The sequence below is a fragment of the Grus americana genome, chromosome 1 (assembly GCF_028858705.1).
Source record: "Grus americana isolate bGruAme1 chromosome 1, bGruAme1.mat, whole genome shotgun sequence".
Taxonomy (NCBI): Eukaryota; Metazoa; Chordata; class Aves; order Gruiformes; family Gruidae; genus Grus; species Grus americana.
In genome coordinates this window covers 195,766,791-195,783,413 of record NC_072852.1, presented here as the reverse complement: position 1 = coordinate 195,783,413, position 16,623 = coordinate 195,766,791, and the positions used below count along the sequence as shown (strand labels likewise).

General features: G+C 46.9%; 1 protein-coding gene across 4 annotated transcripts in view; it reads right to left on the bottom strand.

The window, feature by feature from the left end:
* Positions 1–10,848: 10,848 nt before the first annotated feature.
* KATNAL1 (katanin catalytic subunit A1 like 1) overlaps positions 10,849–16,623 on the bottom strand; it is a 41,587-nt gene continuing 35,812 nt past the window's right edge. For all 4 annotated transcript variants that reach the window (XM_054837618.1, XM_054837630.1, XM_054837622.1 and 1 more), the window contains 2 exons: positions 16,033–16,159; positions 10,849–14,512 (listed from right to left, as the gene is read on the bottom strand). In XM_054837618.1, the coding sequence (XP_054693593.1) occupies positions 14,314–14,512; positions 16,033–16,159 (326 nt within the window). In that variant the 3' untranslated portion in view covers positions 10,849–14,313. The remainder of the gene's footprint in view (positions 14,513–16,032; positions 16,160–16,623) is intronic.

The following is a 16,623-nucleotide window of genomic DNA, read 5'->3' as shown; positions in this document are numbered from 1 at the left end:
CCCGAGGCCAGGAACTGCATCCAGCCCCCAGCTATAGCTGCTAGATGCACAAACTGAAAGCTGCTGGGCATGTAAAGCAACTATTAAGCTGCTTCTAGCTCTTAAAACTTCCTCAAGTGCTTATGAATCTCAAAAGCAGTTCGAACCCTTTCTTTCCCCAATGATTTCTTGCTCTCTTAAGGACATATTTCTGCAGATGGCCGCATTCGGGAGGTTTCTGTTGGCTCCAGGAGTCAAATGGTCTTCAAGAATTCAGAGCTCAGCAGGGCTCTGAATCCCTTCCAGCTGAGCTCTTGTGCTCTGCAGCCTCTGTGTGGCTTAAGAAATCTCAATTTTTTTCCAATCCGGTGCAAGCATCATATCCCAAGGAGCCCTAAGTCAAAGGGGCTTTAAGGTCCGCATACATGGTGTAGAAAACCCCGTTCGAGCGATTTGTGCTGGCTGAGCAAGTGAGTTCTGCACACTCAATAGCTGCATATTCCTCTCTGTACAGGAAAATTACATGGAAAACTCTGAGGCTTAAATAAAAAACAAGGCTTAAATGTAAATTCATAATGAGTCCTGAGAGACTGGAGAAGATATTGAAACATTTGTTTCATAGTGTGCTAAACTCATTCTCAAGGAAAAAATGGATTTGTCTCAAGGTAAAACTGAATGTGAAGAGCAGAGCTTCCCAGAGACGCAAGTGGTCCAGCTTTGTAGCAACAGCAGCTGAAAAAGCCTGATGGGAGCAGAAATCCTTCAGGAAGCTGAACCAGGAGATATGTTGCCATCTCTCTTTGGGACCAAATGGAAATGGTGCCAGCCCTGTCTTCACAAAGAGCAGGCAAAGCCCTGCCCAGCTGCATGCGTCCCACAGTGCCCTGGCCAGCTCCGGGAGCCTTGGCCATGCAACAAGCCATCCCATGGCAGTGGTCTGGACAGCTTCCTTCAAACAAAGGCCATGTTGGATCTTAGCCTCTTGAAGGACACCATTCATAGGTCTGCTAATGAGCACTGGGGACAGCCATGAGCCATCGGTACAGCCTGGCCGTGTCCATACTAGATCTCCACCGGCACCTGCACCTCTTCTTTTGCCCACTTTAGCTTGTCTGGCTGGCATCCCAGGTTTCTCATTCAGGCTGGGGTGCTCATTCCTTGCATGTCTGTCCAGCACCTTGCATAACCAGGCTACTCATCTGCCACAGGTCTCTCAGGAGATGCTGCATGCACAGGAAGATCAATTTTCTTAGCACATCCCAGTAATGGGACCCTCTGTTCCCCCTCGTTGAGAAGAGTGAGGTTGGTGGGTCTGCACATTCTCCTACTGCAGGGCAGAGGGGTGGGAGCAGGCAGCCTGGCAAGAAGCATGTAGTCCAATAGGAGAGTCTGACAGATTTTTGATCCCAAGCAAGTGACATTTTTTCATGTCTCATGCCTCCAACTACCCGTTATCTGGCAGCAGCAGTGTTTCCTTTTCCCCTTTCTCCTTACAAGGAGCAGGCAAAGCCCCCGTGCCACACTGCAGCTGACAGACCCTCGGTCTCCTCGTCCATGGACGGGGCTTGAGCGACACAGCAAAGGCACTCCTCAACTGGAGCTCCTGCTGCAGCACCTCACCATGTGCAGCTAATTCCTCCCTCGGTTTCAGCCTTCCCTTGTATCCTGTGCGTTTGGCGGAGGGATCGATCTTGTGGGCAACAGCCCCTGGTGTTCGAGGTTTCATGGTGAGCTAGAAGAGAAGGCCTGGGAAAACACAAATAATGAGCCTTAAGAAAAGAATCAGTCCATAGACCATGCGGCATTATTTCATTCCCAGCAGCTCACTCAGCAGCTCAGATGTTTCTGCTGGTGGCAAGCTTGAATTTCCATCCTGGACTTGCTGAACAGAGCCAAAAGGCTGAAAGTCTTCATACATGCTTTACAGGTATTCACTGGGCAGGACCAGAGGATGACTGGCACACAGGAGGTAAGGGAAGATACCACATCTCCTTCGGAGATGGGTTTGCATTGCCAGGAGACGACAGATGGGAGCGGGCAGCCTGGCCATAAATATTTAGGCCAGGAGAACAGACCATCACTGGCCACACAATGTTTCCATTACACTGCTGAATCAGCCTCAGATCTCTTGTAAAACACCAAAATCTAGTGTGCTGCAAGGAGGGACAAGGGAGCAACCCATTCTTAGCAGTAGCGGGGGGAATTCCTGGGGTGAATTACCTTACCCCTGCTGCAGAGCACAACCATCTATCCAAGCAGGAGAATGTGAGGGGGTCTGAGTCCTTCTGTAACCCAAATCTAGGCTTTGGTTTTACCACGTTAGCAAAACTCATCAGCTAGGAGAAATCACAGTTTAACCACCAAAACCATATGAACTGTTGTCTCAGAGCGCAGACCACAGTCAGAGTACACTCACCATCTCCCTTTTGGTGCATTTAGTGTAAGTAACGGTATTTCCAATCACCTTCTCCAGGAGCACCCTCAGCCCTGTGCAGGGTAGATCTGGCTGGAAATGACCTTGACCATACCCTGGAGGATGGGGAGACCTGGCCGTTTTCATGCACCTCCTCTCCTGAATCTTCATCCCCTTTGCCAGGGTGAATGGAGAAGACATGAACCCAAATGATTTTTATGTTGTTTGGAGCACAAGTGCAGCCTGCCTATATCCTGCCAAAACTGCACAGCTTGAGAGGAAGGAGACAAAAGTTACATATCAAAGAGGGAAAAAAGGCTTCCCAACTCCACAGGCAACCAGAAGAAGCCATGCAGGACACATTTATAAAATAAAGCACAGGGCAAAGAAACACCTCTTTCTAACACCCCCTTCTCCCTTGTCCTCCTTTCCTGAGGCTCAGATTTGTTATTAAGTTTTGTTAAGGAAGGAGCAGACATGGGCAGTGTCCATCTCTTACCAGCTTTCCTAGCCTGGTGGTTGCACTGCAGGGTATTGTCAGAAAGCCACTTCCTGACCCTGGCTGGACCATGCCCATGTTAGACATTCAGGAATCACTCAGAGGCACAGTGGAAGCCAGGCTGTACCCCACCGTTCCCACTGCCCAACAAATCTGCATAGCAGATCCACTGGGAACTGTTGGGCAGGAGTGGTCTGAGGGAAAGCTGACTGTTTTCAGCATCTGAAGGATGCTGTGGTCTGAAGGAAAGATGCTGCAGAAATTATGAGAGGAAGCATCTATACAACATTCTGAGCTTTGGATGTTCAGCCTTCTGTAGGTGTAGGCCCCTGGTAACTCCCACATTTCTCATGCCTTTCTCTCTCCTGCTGAAGCAAGAATCCCTTCTGCTGTCTCCTGGCAGATCCTGCCTAATTAGTACCAGTAGCTACAGCTCCCCTGGAAAAATGTCTTTGTCCTGTCCCATCTGCCCCTGCTCATGGTGTTTGCCAGGAGGGGCCAGGATGAAGGTGCACGGCCTCAATGTTTCCATCCTACCAACTCAGTCTCATTACTTTGGGTGTGCTGCTCCAACTTGGCCAGGCTGGGCTAGCTTTTGTTCAGGAAAAACTAAACCCAGGAGCCTTCCAGGGAGCGAGGAGGGGGTTTAAGGAGAACTGCATTGAAACCGAGCTTGGGATTGACTTAGATACCAGGGTGGTCAAGGGTGCATGTGCTCTGTGTCTGCACTGAGGGACCATGGGACATCTGAAGGTAGGTAACCACCAGGCTGCAATGCTGGTGGGACAGTGAGGGCAAGGGGCACTGAGGAGATACAGATCAACACAGAGAGGTTCTTCCCACCCAAAATTCATCATCTAAACTGCTTCTCCTTGACTCCCTGCATAATAAATGGCATTCTGGAGGTGCTGATCCCGGAGAAGGCATCTCAGATGTGTCAGGAAACTCTCATCCTAAGCTTGCCCATTTCTCTCCACCCACTCTACAGGGAGTCTGGATGAGCAGCTCAGACACAAATATCTGCAGTTGGGTAAGAAGAGCTTCAAACTCGGACCCCTAAAGCAGCCATGGATCCTAACTTGGGCAGTTGCATCATCATCCCAGGACTAGCTTCAGCAGCAGGAACTCCTTACACCAATCTCTTCCTCATCCTGTCCCACAGTCCTTCCCTGGTCGTATTCAACACCATCTCAAGCAAGTGTGACTCCCCTTTGGGAAGCTGTGAGGCTGTGTGGTGGGCTCTGTCAGGTGCATTTAGACACAAGCTTGTTCTGTCTTGTACCAAATCTGGCCAGGCATTTTTTTCTTAAGTGTGACAGAGTTTTTTGTCTTTTTAAAACAGCTCTGCACCATTAGAGGAAAACAGTGGCCAGGCAGCCTGCAGGTAACTCCCAACAGAGAGCTGAAACAAGGTATAAAACACCTCTAGCTGGAAGAAGTCTTTGAGAAGCAGAGTTGCTGGGTCTCTAATGGGAGACAACGTCTTCACGTTCCCGGGGTCCCCAAACCCTCTGCAGCAAAGCTATGGATGTCTACATCCAGCCGCTGTGGGCTGCCAGCACACCGACACACAGTCCCAGCAGAGCAACATGCCTGAAAAACCACAAAACAGTCTCCATCACTGAGGAATGGAAGCGCAATAGCTTTATTCCCACCTTGGCTTTAACGACCACCACCAGATCTGAAGGGAATCTGCTAAACAGACTCAATCTAAGTGAGTTCCTTTTTCACAAAATAGGGTTTCTGATGCCAAATGCTTAACAGCTCCCTTTGGGAGGCTGCAGTTTGGTTTTGCTTCTGGACAGCTTGAGAGGAAAGAGCATGCCCTGGAGAACCATGTACCAGCAGGGTCCTGCACAGAGCGACTGTGTACTTGTGGCAGTGGGGACCCGAGTGCGAGCGCTGGGATAACCCAGGCCTGGCTGGGCTCTGCACATACACAGGAGAAAGGCAGAGACAGGGAGACTGGCAGAAGGTAGGTGTGATCCATCCTGGCACGCCACACTCACACTCATCCCTGGTTACTGGTGGCTGTGCTACCCCTGGAGCTTGTTAGCTGGTCCCAAATTTCTTCTTCCCTTTTGGGCAGCATCCAAACATCCCCAGAAATGCTGTGGTCTCAAACCATGTGGCTGCACCTAGCTGCACCCCCTGTGAACAGAATACCCAAATCTTTTCTTTTGCCATTGCCTGGAGAGTTCCTGCATCTTCCCCCCCTTCCCTGTGCATCCCACTGCCTGACATCGCCTCAGTTTTCTAATGAGCCCTAGTTGCTGTGCAACAACAATATACCTAAGCCTTCTGCCCTTCTGTAGGTTATACAACCAAATACTCAGTTTATTTGCTCGATTACAGCAACATATCATGATGGCGAATTCTTTTTGTCCTTGTCTTACTGGGTAACTTGCTTTGTGTGGCTTATGGACCCATCACGTACACCTCTGGTGATCTGTGTTTAAAAAAAAAAAAACAAACAGGCTCCAGTGGAAGGAAAGGCTGCTGAAGAGGATCCATCCTATAAAAGAGACCAAAGGACTTTGTACAGTCTAACAAAGCACAAGGTGTTGCTATATAGGATGTTTCTATAAATACATTCAGGGATGTAGGATAAATATCAGGGAGTAAGAACTACTTGTTAGAAGATGACATTAGCACAAGATCAGATGGATACAAATCAAGTGTGAACTTAATTAGATTGGAAACTAGATTGAAGAAAGTTTCCAAATCACCTGTGAGAACACAAAACATGTGGATATGCCACAGAGCTGGAAAAGGCCTCCTGGATCACTGGCTGCGGCAGGCTCTACTCCATCTTAAAACTGATCAGTTTTTCATTTGTTCCTTTGTTTGAAAATAAGTTTCCTGCTCTTCTCCTGTCCACATCTGTACTGCGTGCCTGGGGGTGTGCTTTTCCCTCTCCTCACCATCGATTTCCCTTGCCCGGACCAGGTGGGCACACAGGGATGCAGACCAACATGCCGTCCTACGCCGCCGCTGCCTGACCTCCTCCTCAAGTATCTCCCCAGCTGAAGCTGTTTGCTCTCACACGCTTCGCTTGGGGTTGTGTCTTGCAACAGCACAGCTGCCTTGGCAGCTGAAGGAGGTGAGTGGGGATGGGGCACCAAGCATTGGCAGGTTCCCAGCTTAAATAAATCTAAATTCCCAGGATCTAGAGGGGCCAGCCGCCTGCCCTGGTCCCCCCCGAGCTGAGGCATGCGGATCCATCACGCAGGGGAGGAGCGCGTGAGTCACAACTCTCAGCTCCTCGGAGAGGGGGAAGGAGCCTGGTCCCCCAGCACCGTGGTAGAAATGTCTAATTAGATACAACAGAGGGATAGATATGCATACTCAGGGACCTTTCTACACAAGCATAAATTAAGGAAAGCCAAATATTTATTTTAGATGGCTCTGCCATATGCTGATGAAATGCTAATCTGCACAGAAAAAAACCACAGTGTAAATAAATTCTCCAGAAGCACCTCACATTCACTGAGCTTCATCCATCTGAGCAAACTAACATGAAGAAAATCAAATCAACGGTATCCATTATAGAGTCCCTTCCATGAGATATTCAGGCAAGCTTAGGATGACATGGGCCAGTGCTTTTCAAACTATCATCTGCAGCCCCCAGGAACACCACAGGCTATTTGTGAAGGCCGTGCAAAAGGTATTTAAGAAAAAGAAACTTGCTGTATTTAATTCACAATACAGGGACCTTCGGCCTCAGTAGAAAAAAATGCTAGGGGGGTGCGTATCAAAAGCAACTGAAAAACACTATTGTATGCTTTAGGATCAGGAACTGGGAGTCAGAGGGACAGTTTTGTCTCCTCCACTTGTCTCCTCCAAGGACCCCAGGACCTTAGGTGAGTAACTTCACTTCCACCTCTCTCCTCATGCTTCTACCACCTAAAGTCCCCATAAGCATTTGGAGCACCTCTTCTTGTGCACCCCAACGGTACCCAGCACAGCAAAGCCCCAGGATCCTACAGAAACACATCACTATTAGCATCCCCTTATTCATCTAGCCCTCCAAAAACACTCCAGCCCTAGCACATTCCAAAGTTTGAAGACATTTCAAGATGGGAAGCAAGCTATTAGGAAGTGAAATTTGATTACTTAAAACGCAGTTTTTGTAGTGGCTGTAGCAAAGTGGCCTTGGAGATTGGTATGTTTTTAGGTAGCAAGGCTGGGCGACAAAACCTGTCAGCAGTGCCTGTGGTGGTTCCTTTGTTCACCGAGCAACTTCCACCCTCTTACATACATTCTCCTCACTGGCAAAGATGCGTTATTATCAACATGCATATTGCAGTGTTGTCAGCAGCTCCTTAAGGTTATTCCCTTTTTCCTCGGTTATATTTATAAACCCTGTGCAGAGTTGCTATGGTTTCTAACGCCAGTCCAATTGGTATTCAGTGCAGTTCCTCTCACCTTCACCATTTGGGTGACCTTTACTTCACAAGGAAGATCTCATGCCATCAGCCCGTTCAATTAGATGTCACACAACATGCTGTGCAAGAACACCAACCGCTAAGCAAAAGAGGGCTCTGTGGAACCAATTCATCTGCAAAGGCTGTCTGAGAGATGGATAAACAATGGTAATTATTTCAAAACAAATTGGAAACAGAAAGCGCAACCCAGCAGTGTGACTGCTAGACAAAAAGCCACAAAAAGAAGAAATTTCAGCTCTCAGTGTCTTGGGTACTCCAGTACTTCCCCTAGGCAAGTATTTTTCTACCTTTCTTGCTCTCCAAAGTCAAGTTCAAAAAACTCTTACTTCCAAGACAGTTTCTTTTACATCAGTTGAACAGCTTATGCAAGGGACTGCTCACGAATGGGAGCAACACAGTTGTAATCTGGTAGTAACAACTTCTCTTTGCCTAAACATTATATTTAAACGACTTTGCACAAAGCTACACTGTTTACTGTGCAGCCAGACAGCCAAGCAGGATGCATGGTGCTTTCCTCCAACAGTAAGCATGCTGGAAACGGGCTCGGCAGCTTCATGTAACCACCAGATCATGGGATCCCCAAAACCCTAACCTAGACACTGAACAAAAACCCTATGGCTTTCCCCTAACTCCAAGAAAAAATGTTCCTACTACAACGAAGAAGTCACAGAAACACAAAAGCCAGAAAATAGAGCTTGGACACGATACGACCCTCACTCCACCTGTGCAGTAGGAATGGGAACATCCCCACGCTTTGCCTCTTTGTAACTGTGGTGGGTTGAGCCTGGCTGGGGGCCAGGTGCCCACCAGAGCCACTCTCTCACTCCCCTCATTCACTAGACAGGGGAGAAAAGGCATAACGAAATGCTTGCAGGTCGAGATAAGGACAGGGAGAGATCACTCACTAATTATCGGCACGAGCAAAACAGACCGAACTTAGAGAGGGAATTCATCTAATTTATTACTAGGCAAAACAGAGTAGAGGAATGAGAAAATAAAATCAACTCTTAAAACACTTCCCCCACCCCTCCCATCTTCCCGGGCTCAACTTCACTCCCGGCTTCAACCTTCCCCCCCTCAGCGGCACAGGGGGACGGGGAGTGGGGGTTACGGTCAGTTCATCTCACGGTGTTTCTGCCGCTTCTTCATCCTCAGGGGGAGGACTCCTCTCATCGTTCTCCTGCTCCAGCATGGAGTCCCTCTCACGGGGTGCAGACCTTCAGGAGCAAACTGCTCCAGCGTGGGGTCCCCCACGGGGTCACAAGTCCTGCCAACAAACCTGCTCTGGTGTGGGCTCCCCTCTTCACGGGTCCACCGGTCCTGCCAGGAACTTGCTCCAGCGCGGGCTTCCCACAGGCCGCAGCCTCCTTCAGGTGCCTCCACCTGCTCCGGCGTGGGGTCCTCCACGGGCTGCAGGTGGAATCGCTACACCCCCTCATCCTTCCTCCATGGGCTGCAGGGGGACAGCCTGCTTCACCATGGCCTTCACCACGGGCTGCAGGGGGATCTCTGCTCCGGCGCCTGGAGCTCCTCCTCCCCCTCCTTCTGCACTGACCTTGGTGTCTGCAGAGTTTCTTACATCTTCTCACTCCTCTCTCCGGCTGCAAAAGCTCTCTCTCTGTTAGTGTTTTTCTTCTTCTTAAATATGTTATCACAGAGGCGCTGATTGGCTTGGCCTTGCCAGCGGCGGGCCCGTCTTAGAGCCGGCTGGCATTGGCTCTGTCAGACACAGGGGGAGCTTCTAGCAGCTTCTCACAGAAGCCACCCCTGTAGCCCCCCCCCCCCCAAAACCCTGCCACGCAAACCCAACACAGTAACAAAGCCAGAACTTTCCTTGTGGCATTTCCTTGCGGCATTTCCTTGCCTGTTATGTGTTCTTGCATTGGGCAACCAGGTTAGCCACGAGACCTCATCCCATACGCTTTTAATGCTAGTTGGGGCCTTCTAAAGAAGAGGAAAGTTGCCTGGAACCTCCCAAGACACCCAGGTGCAGACATGCGTAGGAGCATGGCACTTCAGCTGATCAGAAGACAGCTCTGTGTTGCGCAAAAGGAGCTCCTCTATTCCAGGTACTGAACAACTGTGTATGCGGTAAGCGGGTCAGAAGAACGGGTCACAACTGATGAACAAAACCAGGCTGGCTTAGAAAGCAGAGGGTCAGATGACCCTGTGTTGTGGGAAGTGGGAACACTGCGTGCTGCTGCAGCTCCCTTAGCTGAGGTTTGAGTGGAAGTCAGGCTCTGAAACACAGGTGACTGAGGCACCCACAGCCATGGCCAAGCTTTCGCACAGCGCCCTCGTGAAACGCTTAACGTGAGCCACGTTCTCTGAGTTGAAGCACCTCTCTGCCTTTGCTGTCACCAACGTAGGTGGCTTTATGCAGTCTGCTTTATTCCATCAGAGGGCTACTGAGACTACTCCTGCCCAGCTCGGCTGCCATCTGCACCTCCGGCGTTGTTTGGTGGGCAGCTCTCACAGAGCGGGCCCCGGCTGCCGCCGCGGTGCTGACACCACTTTACACCAGCGTGTCGCTCTGCGCTCCCAGGTTCCCTGCTTGCTCCCCGGTAGCACTTTCACCTGCATGTTCATCACGTTGTTATCTGCCACTACAGGTCAGAAACAATTCTCAGTCTACAAACTGATGCAGGGTGGTTTATTCCAAAACCAAACACATTTCACTATTTCCTCTTCTGCTTCCACCTCCTCATGCCTGGGTTGCACAGCTAAGTCTTTGCTCACTTGATGAAGGACTTCTTCACAGCACACAAGCTCTTTCATCTTTACCATGATCAGAACAAGTCAGTGCACCTTTGCTATTTTGCAGTCTCTTTTAAACTGGGGTGAGCTGAACTTTCTATGCAAAGATTTGACCTCTCCTGAAATCCCTTGATCAGCAATTTCCCTTGCTTGCTCTTTCATGTTTGAGGCATTATGAAACACTGGAAACTACGCATACTTTCATAAGGAAGTTAGTGAGAAAATTCAAATAATCAACTCAGTCCCAAGAGACTTGGAGCCTCTTTCCAAGTTTGAAAGCTCTTTCCTAACAGAAGTTTTGCTCTTGAAAGTCTTCTGGTTAGCAGGCAGCTGATGATACAGCTTCTCTGGAGCCTGATTATACTTTCAGCCCAGAGGCAAGTAATAAAAAAGCCTGCCCGTCTCTGTGAGATCCGAATCAGGTGCTAACACTGAACATCTGCTGAGGCCTCTGCTCTCCTCTCCCCCATCCTCCTTCCATGTGCTGGGCATTGGAGTGTTCCCCATTTTATAGCTCGTGGCAAGGAAAGGCCAATTTAAGAGGAAAAGCATTGCTGACAGCCTTATCCAAAAAAAACAGACTCTGCTTTAACTGCTCTCCATCCAGGACTTTGGTGAGTCCAACACCGCCGTGACATGCTGAAAAGATCTGCATTGTATGGCAGCCTTTGGAACAGTTACCAGCAAAGCACTCACAGCCCAACCCGAGCGAGACAAACAGACTCTACACGTACATTTATTACTTCATACAACCAGACTGCTTATTGTACAAAAAAATAACAGTGCCACCCAAGAGGGCCTTCCCAGATGTTTAGAAAGAGACACGTAAACACAGCTTTAAAACATGTTTTTTATGTAATTTAGGTACAAACTACTGAAGCACCACGCATTGTGTGCGTATATATACACATACACACGTGTGTGCGTGTATCTCCATACACAGACTGAACAAACTGTCGCAGCAGGCTGTGATACACTCGTACATTGCTCTCTGAGGAATCCATTATCCCTACACAAGGGTTTCCACCAGTGGGACATGAACTGGAGTTACGCTGAGCCAGAAGCTCATCCTTAGGGCCTTGAGCTGCTGCCACTGTTGGCCTGACCTTTCTTCCCTGGTTGCTCCTTGCTGCATGCGCTGGTGGCTCCCCTCTGGAGTTAATAACCCCATCTCCAAGCCCACCTAGGTGACTGCACCAGTGTGACTTGGCAAAGACATACGGGTCAGCACGCAGGGTCAGACCCCCATCCTAAAAGTCTCAGCAGGGAAGGGATGGTCTCAGTCTTCCCTGATCTAGCAGGGCTCAAGTCACGCGTGTAGTGCTTGGGCACAAACATCATACATACAAACATCTACAGCCTGGAAACTTTCACTTGTCTGTTCTGTAGCAGTAAAGGATAAATGGACCTGTACAGGAAAACATATGTGGAGTAGAAATCATGACCTTTAAAGAAAAAGACTGCAGCACCTGAATACTTCCTACTAGAGGGAATGCCCAGTACGGGGAATTTTGCTTAACATCCAAGAGGGAAGTTTAATGCCTTAAGGTAGATGGTTCATCAAAGAGCTAAGGAACAACATTTTTGCTAAACGCTGTGCTTTCATCAGCAGGAAGGGCACTGCTGCTTGCAATATGAAGCTGAGAAAACTGGTCTTAGACCTTTGTAAGCAGCAACTGCTGAATCCCAGCACTGTTCCTGGGCAGCTAAACAGGGTAAGTTATCGGCATTCACGTCTAGTCCCTTCTAGATCTTGCCTGTGTAGACTAAGCTCCTCGGGCAGCAATTGCCTCTCCAGTGAGAGTCCCTAAAGTGCTAATCTGGCATTGGCCACAAAAGATTTACATAGCTTTACTGATTTCTACTGCAGTAAAACAAACCAAAAAGAAAAGAGTAACGGCTGCAGCCTACAGCTTTCATAAGGAAGAAATGGCAGACTGCAGCAATGTTTTCAAAGCTTTCTCTCTGTAAAGGTCCAGTTATTCCCTGGGAGGAACAGACTAGCCCTGATAGGAATTTATCCAAAAATTATTGTCAATATGGCTTCTGCTTGCTCCTCTTACAGTGCAGAGAACTGTTCCTTTTAGTCTCATAGCTGCAGGTATGGTGAATCCCAAGGGCTCTACTGTGCAGTTAGTGCAAACCAGTCAGGAAAGAAGCATTTATTCTCCCTGTAGGTGAAGAGGGTAAACGCTGGTTTTCTTTCTGCACTAACCTCCCTGACTAGGAGTGTAACAGGGCCTAACGCCAGGCAGCGGAGATGCTCTGTCCCTGAAAAGATGTGAACAGCAGCTGTGTCTCGATCAGTCTGGGGACGCCAGAAGGTATTTTTCTGGAGTGCCACATGGAAACACACTTCTAAAGTCCTGACTGAGTTTCATGTCAAACGCAAGATCGACAGAATCTCCATGGTGTTTCTCCACATAAATTGGGGCAGCCCTTTAAAATGATGGGATCAATCCGAGACGTGGTCTTCACATACAAAGAAAGAAAAAGGAATACTGACAGACAAAGCAGCAATGGTAAAACAGCTGCAAAATTTGGTCCCGCAATCAGATAGATGCTGCAGAGCTGTCATGCACGTATCCTGACAGTCCTTGCTATTGAACAGTAAACATTGAGCAGCATTTGCCTTAGTGGTTCACATGTCATAGCCCAAAAGACCAGCACGCTGAATTACTGATGTTATTGGGAACTTCCAAGAACTAGCAAAAAGGAGCAAATAAGGCTATACTCCCATTCAAGAGCAGGTGTCACTGTTTCTTACTCCAGTTTGCCACATCTGGCTATGCCACTAGGAGTCTCAGCAGAGAGCCAAAGGGCAGGATACCTACCGAAACACACAGCAACTCACATCCACCAAGACACTTCAGGCCAAGCTTACAAAATCACCAAAGATTTGAGAGCTTGCATATTCTTCTGTAAATTTGACCTCTCTTCCTCATTCCTCCCATGGGAAACCTTTGTATGTCAGACTCACAGCCCGAGTCTGTGAAAAGCTCATATAGTCAGCATGACAGTTATACTCTAGAGAGAGGATTTCTCATGCTAGAGTTTATAACCCAACCCTTCTCGTCCCTGCACTTGTACATGGGAGGGGAAGAAACAGATAAGAACATAAATGAGATCATACAGATTATTTTCCCCTCAATCAATAACATTCATATATTTTTTACAAAATTTTCATTAAAAAAAATTAAGCATGAACAATTCTACAACATAAACAGGTGCAAATCCCATTGCCTAGTCAAGAAAGGAAAGAGTCCATGTCTAATCAAAAGAAGTAGAAGTCCACAGCCATGTGTTTTAAGGACAGCCTTGTTTTTTACAGACAGCCTGGATATTAGTGTCTTTACTGTGTTAAACTCTTGGTATTTAAATAATAATAATAATAATAATATCTAGACAGCATAGACAAAGTATAGGATGATACATATGCATGAAAGTGCAAGATACAACTTAAGTCAAAGTGCCTACTGGTCAAACTTCATAGTGTCTACTGGTCAAACTGGTACAAACTATGTTCAGAGATCAAGCATAAACCAGACTGAGAGCGCTCAAGGCCCTTTTCCTCTCATTTCCATCAGAAGTCGTCACAGGTAACATCAATCCAGTCTGAAGTGACATCAGTTCCAGATGGGCGTACATGAGAGAAGAGTCAAGCCCATGTCTTGATGGAAAACTGATCCTCATTTTCTCTGTGTCATGCCAAATTAATCCACAGGCTTTGCTCTGAATATCCAAGCAGAGAGACAGAGAACAGTAACTTCGATGCCACATTCAAGGGAGGCAGAGTCAGCAGCTCAACAAAAATTTAGCACTTAAGAGCAGGGGGTACAGCAAGCCCTTAGCTCCTCTGGAGTCACATCCCCCAGCTGATTTATTGATTCCAGCTATGACAGATGACTATGAGGAGGTTAAGTAACACTGCTCTTCATTGGAAAAATAAAAAGATTATCCTCACAAGTATAATTTTTCCCTTCCTGTTTGTCTTATTTTACTATTTCAGAGATAAAATATCTTTTACAGTATCAGCTCATTATTGTATTCATTCCCTTTAAAGGCAAATGGAGTTTAAAAGATCTTGTAACCAGAAGGGGGTGGGATGGGGGCAGAGGCAGACCTTTTATTAAACCTTTTAAAAGATTTCTAACTCATTTTGCAAGTGAAAACAACAAAAGCCATAAAACCCTAGCAAAGGAGAGCTGTCACTGAGATTAAGCAGATCCAAACTCCGCCATCCATTTTTCATACTTCTCCAGGTCTGCAGCAGAAACAGATTTGGAGATTTTCTTCAGAGCCAGCTCAAAGTCCCCCTTGGTAACCGGCATCTGAAGCTCCTCCTTAGAAAGTGCACGAATCTCTTCTGGAGTTAAGCCGTTAATACGTCGTCTCATTGCCATTAAAGAGGCATCCCTGGAAATACAGGACAATGTATGGGAGCTAATTGCTAGCAGCATGTGCTGTAAAGTCTATGAATTTTGATTGTATTCTCTTGCTAGAAGCCACTGGCAGGAACACTTAAAAGAGCATTTATTTACCATAGAAGATGCGGTTCACATCTTTCTTAGCTTCCATGTTCCCAGATCACTACATTAATTCAATGCAAAGAATGCACTGGCACCAAAACCCATTTAGGCATATGGTAAATGTGCAGAGATAATTAAAACTATAAAACTGAAAACCTTTTACAATGATTCATAGAGATGAAATTTTACAACTTCAGTGCAGGAAAGGGCAGGGTGGGAGAGAAACTGCACTCAAAAACTTTTTTTTTTTTTTTTTTTAAAGTAGTCTGGATTTTGCACCCCCATAATCCTAGACTTCAACCTTCTCCCCAGTGTGCAGCCCAACAAGACAGTCACCAAGTGTTCGGAGTGCAGCCCAGCTCTGTTTTCTGCTCGCACACAGCACCTGAATCTGCAAAGGGCAGAGCAGGAGGCATCAGACACTAGCGTCACCTGTCCCTGCAGAGCTGAGGCCATCGGTGCCTGTGGCTCCTCATGCTCTACCTGCTCCGTGACTCCTCCCCAGCTCGGATGCTGCCAGCGTGGCCCACTGGCACAGAGAACACTGCTCATTTCTCACACCACGGCCCACATGCAGTCTGAAATTACATTTTCTCTTTCCCCAGGTTTTTCCCAGCGAGGGATAACACAGGCCTCAGGGAGAACAGGTAATTTAACTATTGCACTGTGTGACACACACCAAGTTTTCAAAACCATGGAGTCATTTCACAATTTCAGCAAAGCAGCAGGGGAAGAAAAAAAATCCCAAGCCATGTTCTTACAGGATCAGTTTCTCTTGGCAGGGATCCTAATGTTATAAGGGACATAGACTTCCTTCCGGTAAGTTTTTTCAAATACCTATCCCCCACCAGAAGACTCAGTTGTCAAAAAGTGAAACAAATTGTGAGAACAGGATGGAAATAAATTCAATACTAATGCTATAAACTATCTGTATCACCCTTGCACCTAGAAGATTCAGGTAGAAACCAAGACCTTGCTGCACTGGGGGTTGTCCAAGCATACAGCATATAGAATCCCCAAAGAAGTATCCTGTGAAAGTTTCCTTTGCATCACAAAATTCCAGCTCTTAAACTCATGTGATTTAAAAAAAAATATTAAATATTAAAAATCCAGACCTGTTTTGCACTACACTAACAAACGCAGACAAATGCAGCCAACGGTAACATGAGATTTGCTCAGAGAATTTTTTTCTCTTCAGATCTAAGAAAACCATATGTCACAGAAAGACTCCAAGGTCTTTAGACCACTCCGCATGACAGTAACCCATGGTTCCAGTAAGTACATTTGGGCCTCAAACATAGTCACTGTTAGCATGGCTTCAGCTGTCATGGGTATTGTCTTTTATCACGTAATGCAAATGATGACTTTCCATGCAGTTTTATTTGCAAATTAAGGGGAATGAGATACCTGCAAACATTAGTGATGTCAGCACCAGAATAGCCTTCAATCTTCTCAGCAATTTCTTCAAGGCTGATATCAGGATCCAGTTCTACTTCCCGAAGATTAATCTTAAGCAGTTCTGCTCTGCCTTTTGCTACAACATAAAAATACTTGCTTGAAGACTTGCAAGAGTAACATTAAAAAAAAGACATAAACATGATGTAAATCCTTTTGTTTGTACTTTTCACTGAAAAATCTAATATAAGAAAAGGAAAGAGACAGAACAAACCACAGTAAAGTGTGCAATCAAATACAGTAAAGTATATGGTTAAAAGCAGTATATTAAAACAGCATGCTCTACAGACATGTTCCAAAGTCATACGTCATTAAAAGTATCTGTTATGTCTCAGGTGACAAAGCATTTGGTCACACACTACCCAAGGGCACAAAAGCACAATCCTACAAATATCTGCTTCTTCTCACATCCCTTTGGATTCACTCACTGTTCAAGTGTTTGATTGCGTATTATTCACACAGTTTCATCAGAACCACAATGAGGATTCTATTAACAGAGCGTCAGACACCACAAACCCCTTAACAATAGGCTGAACTTTAAGC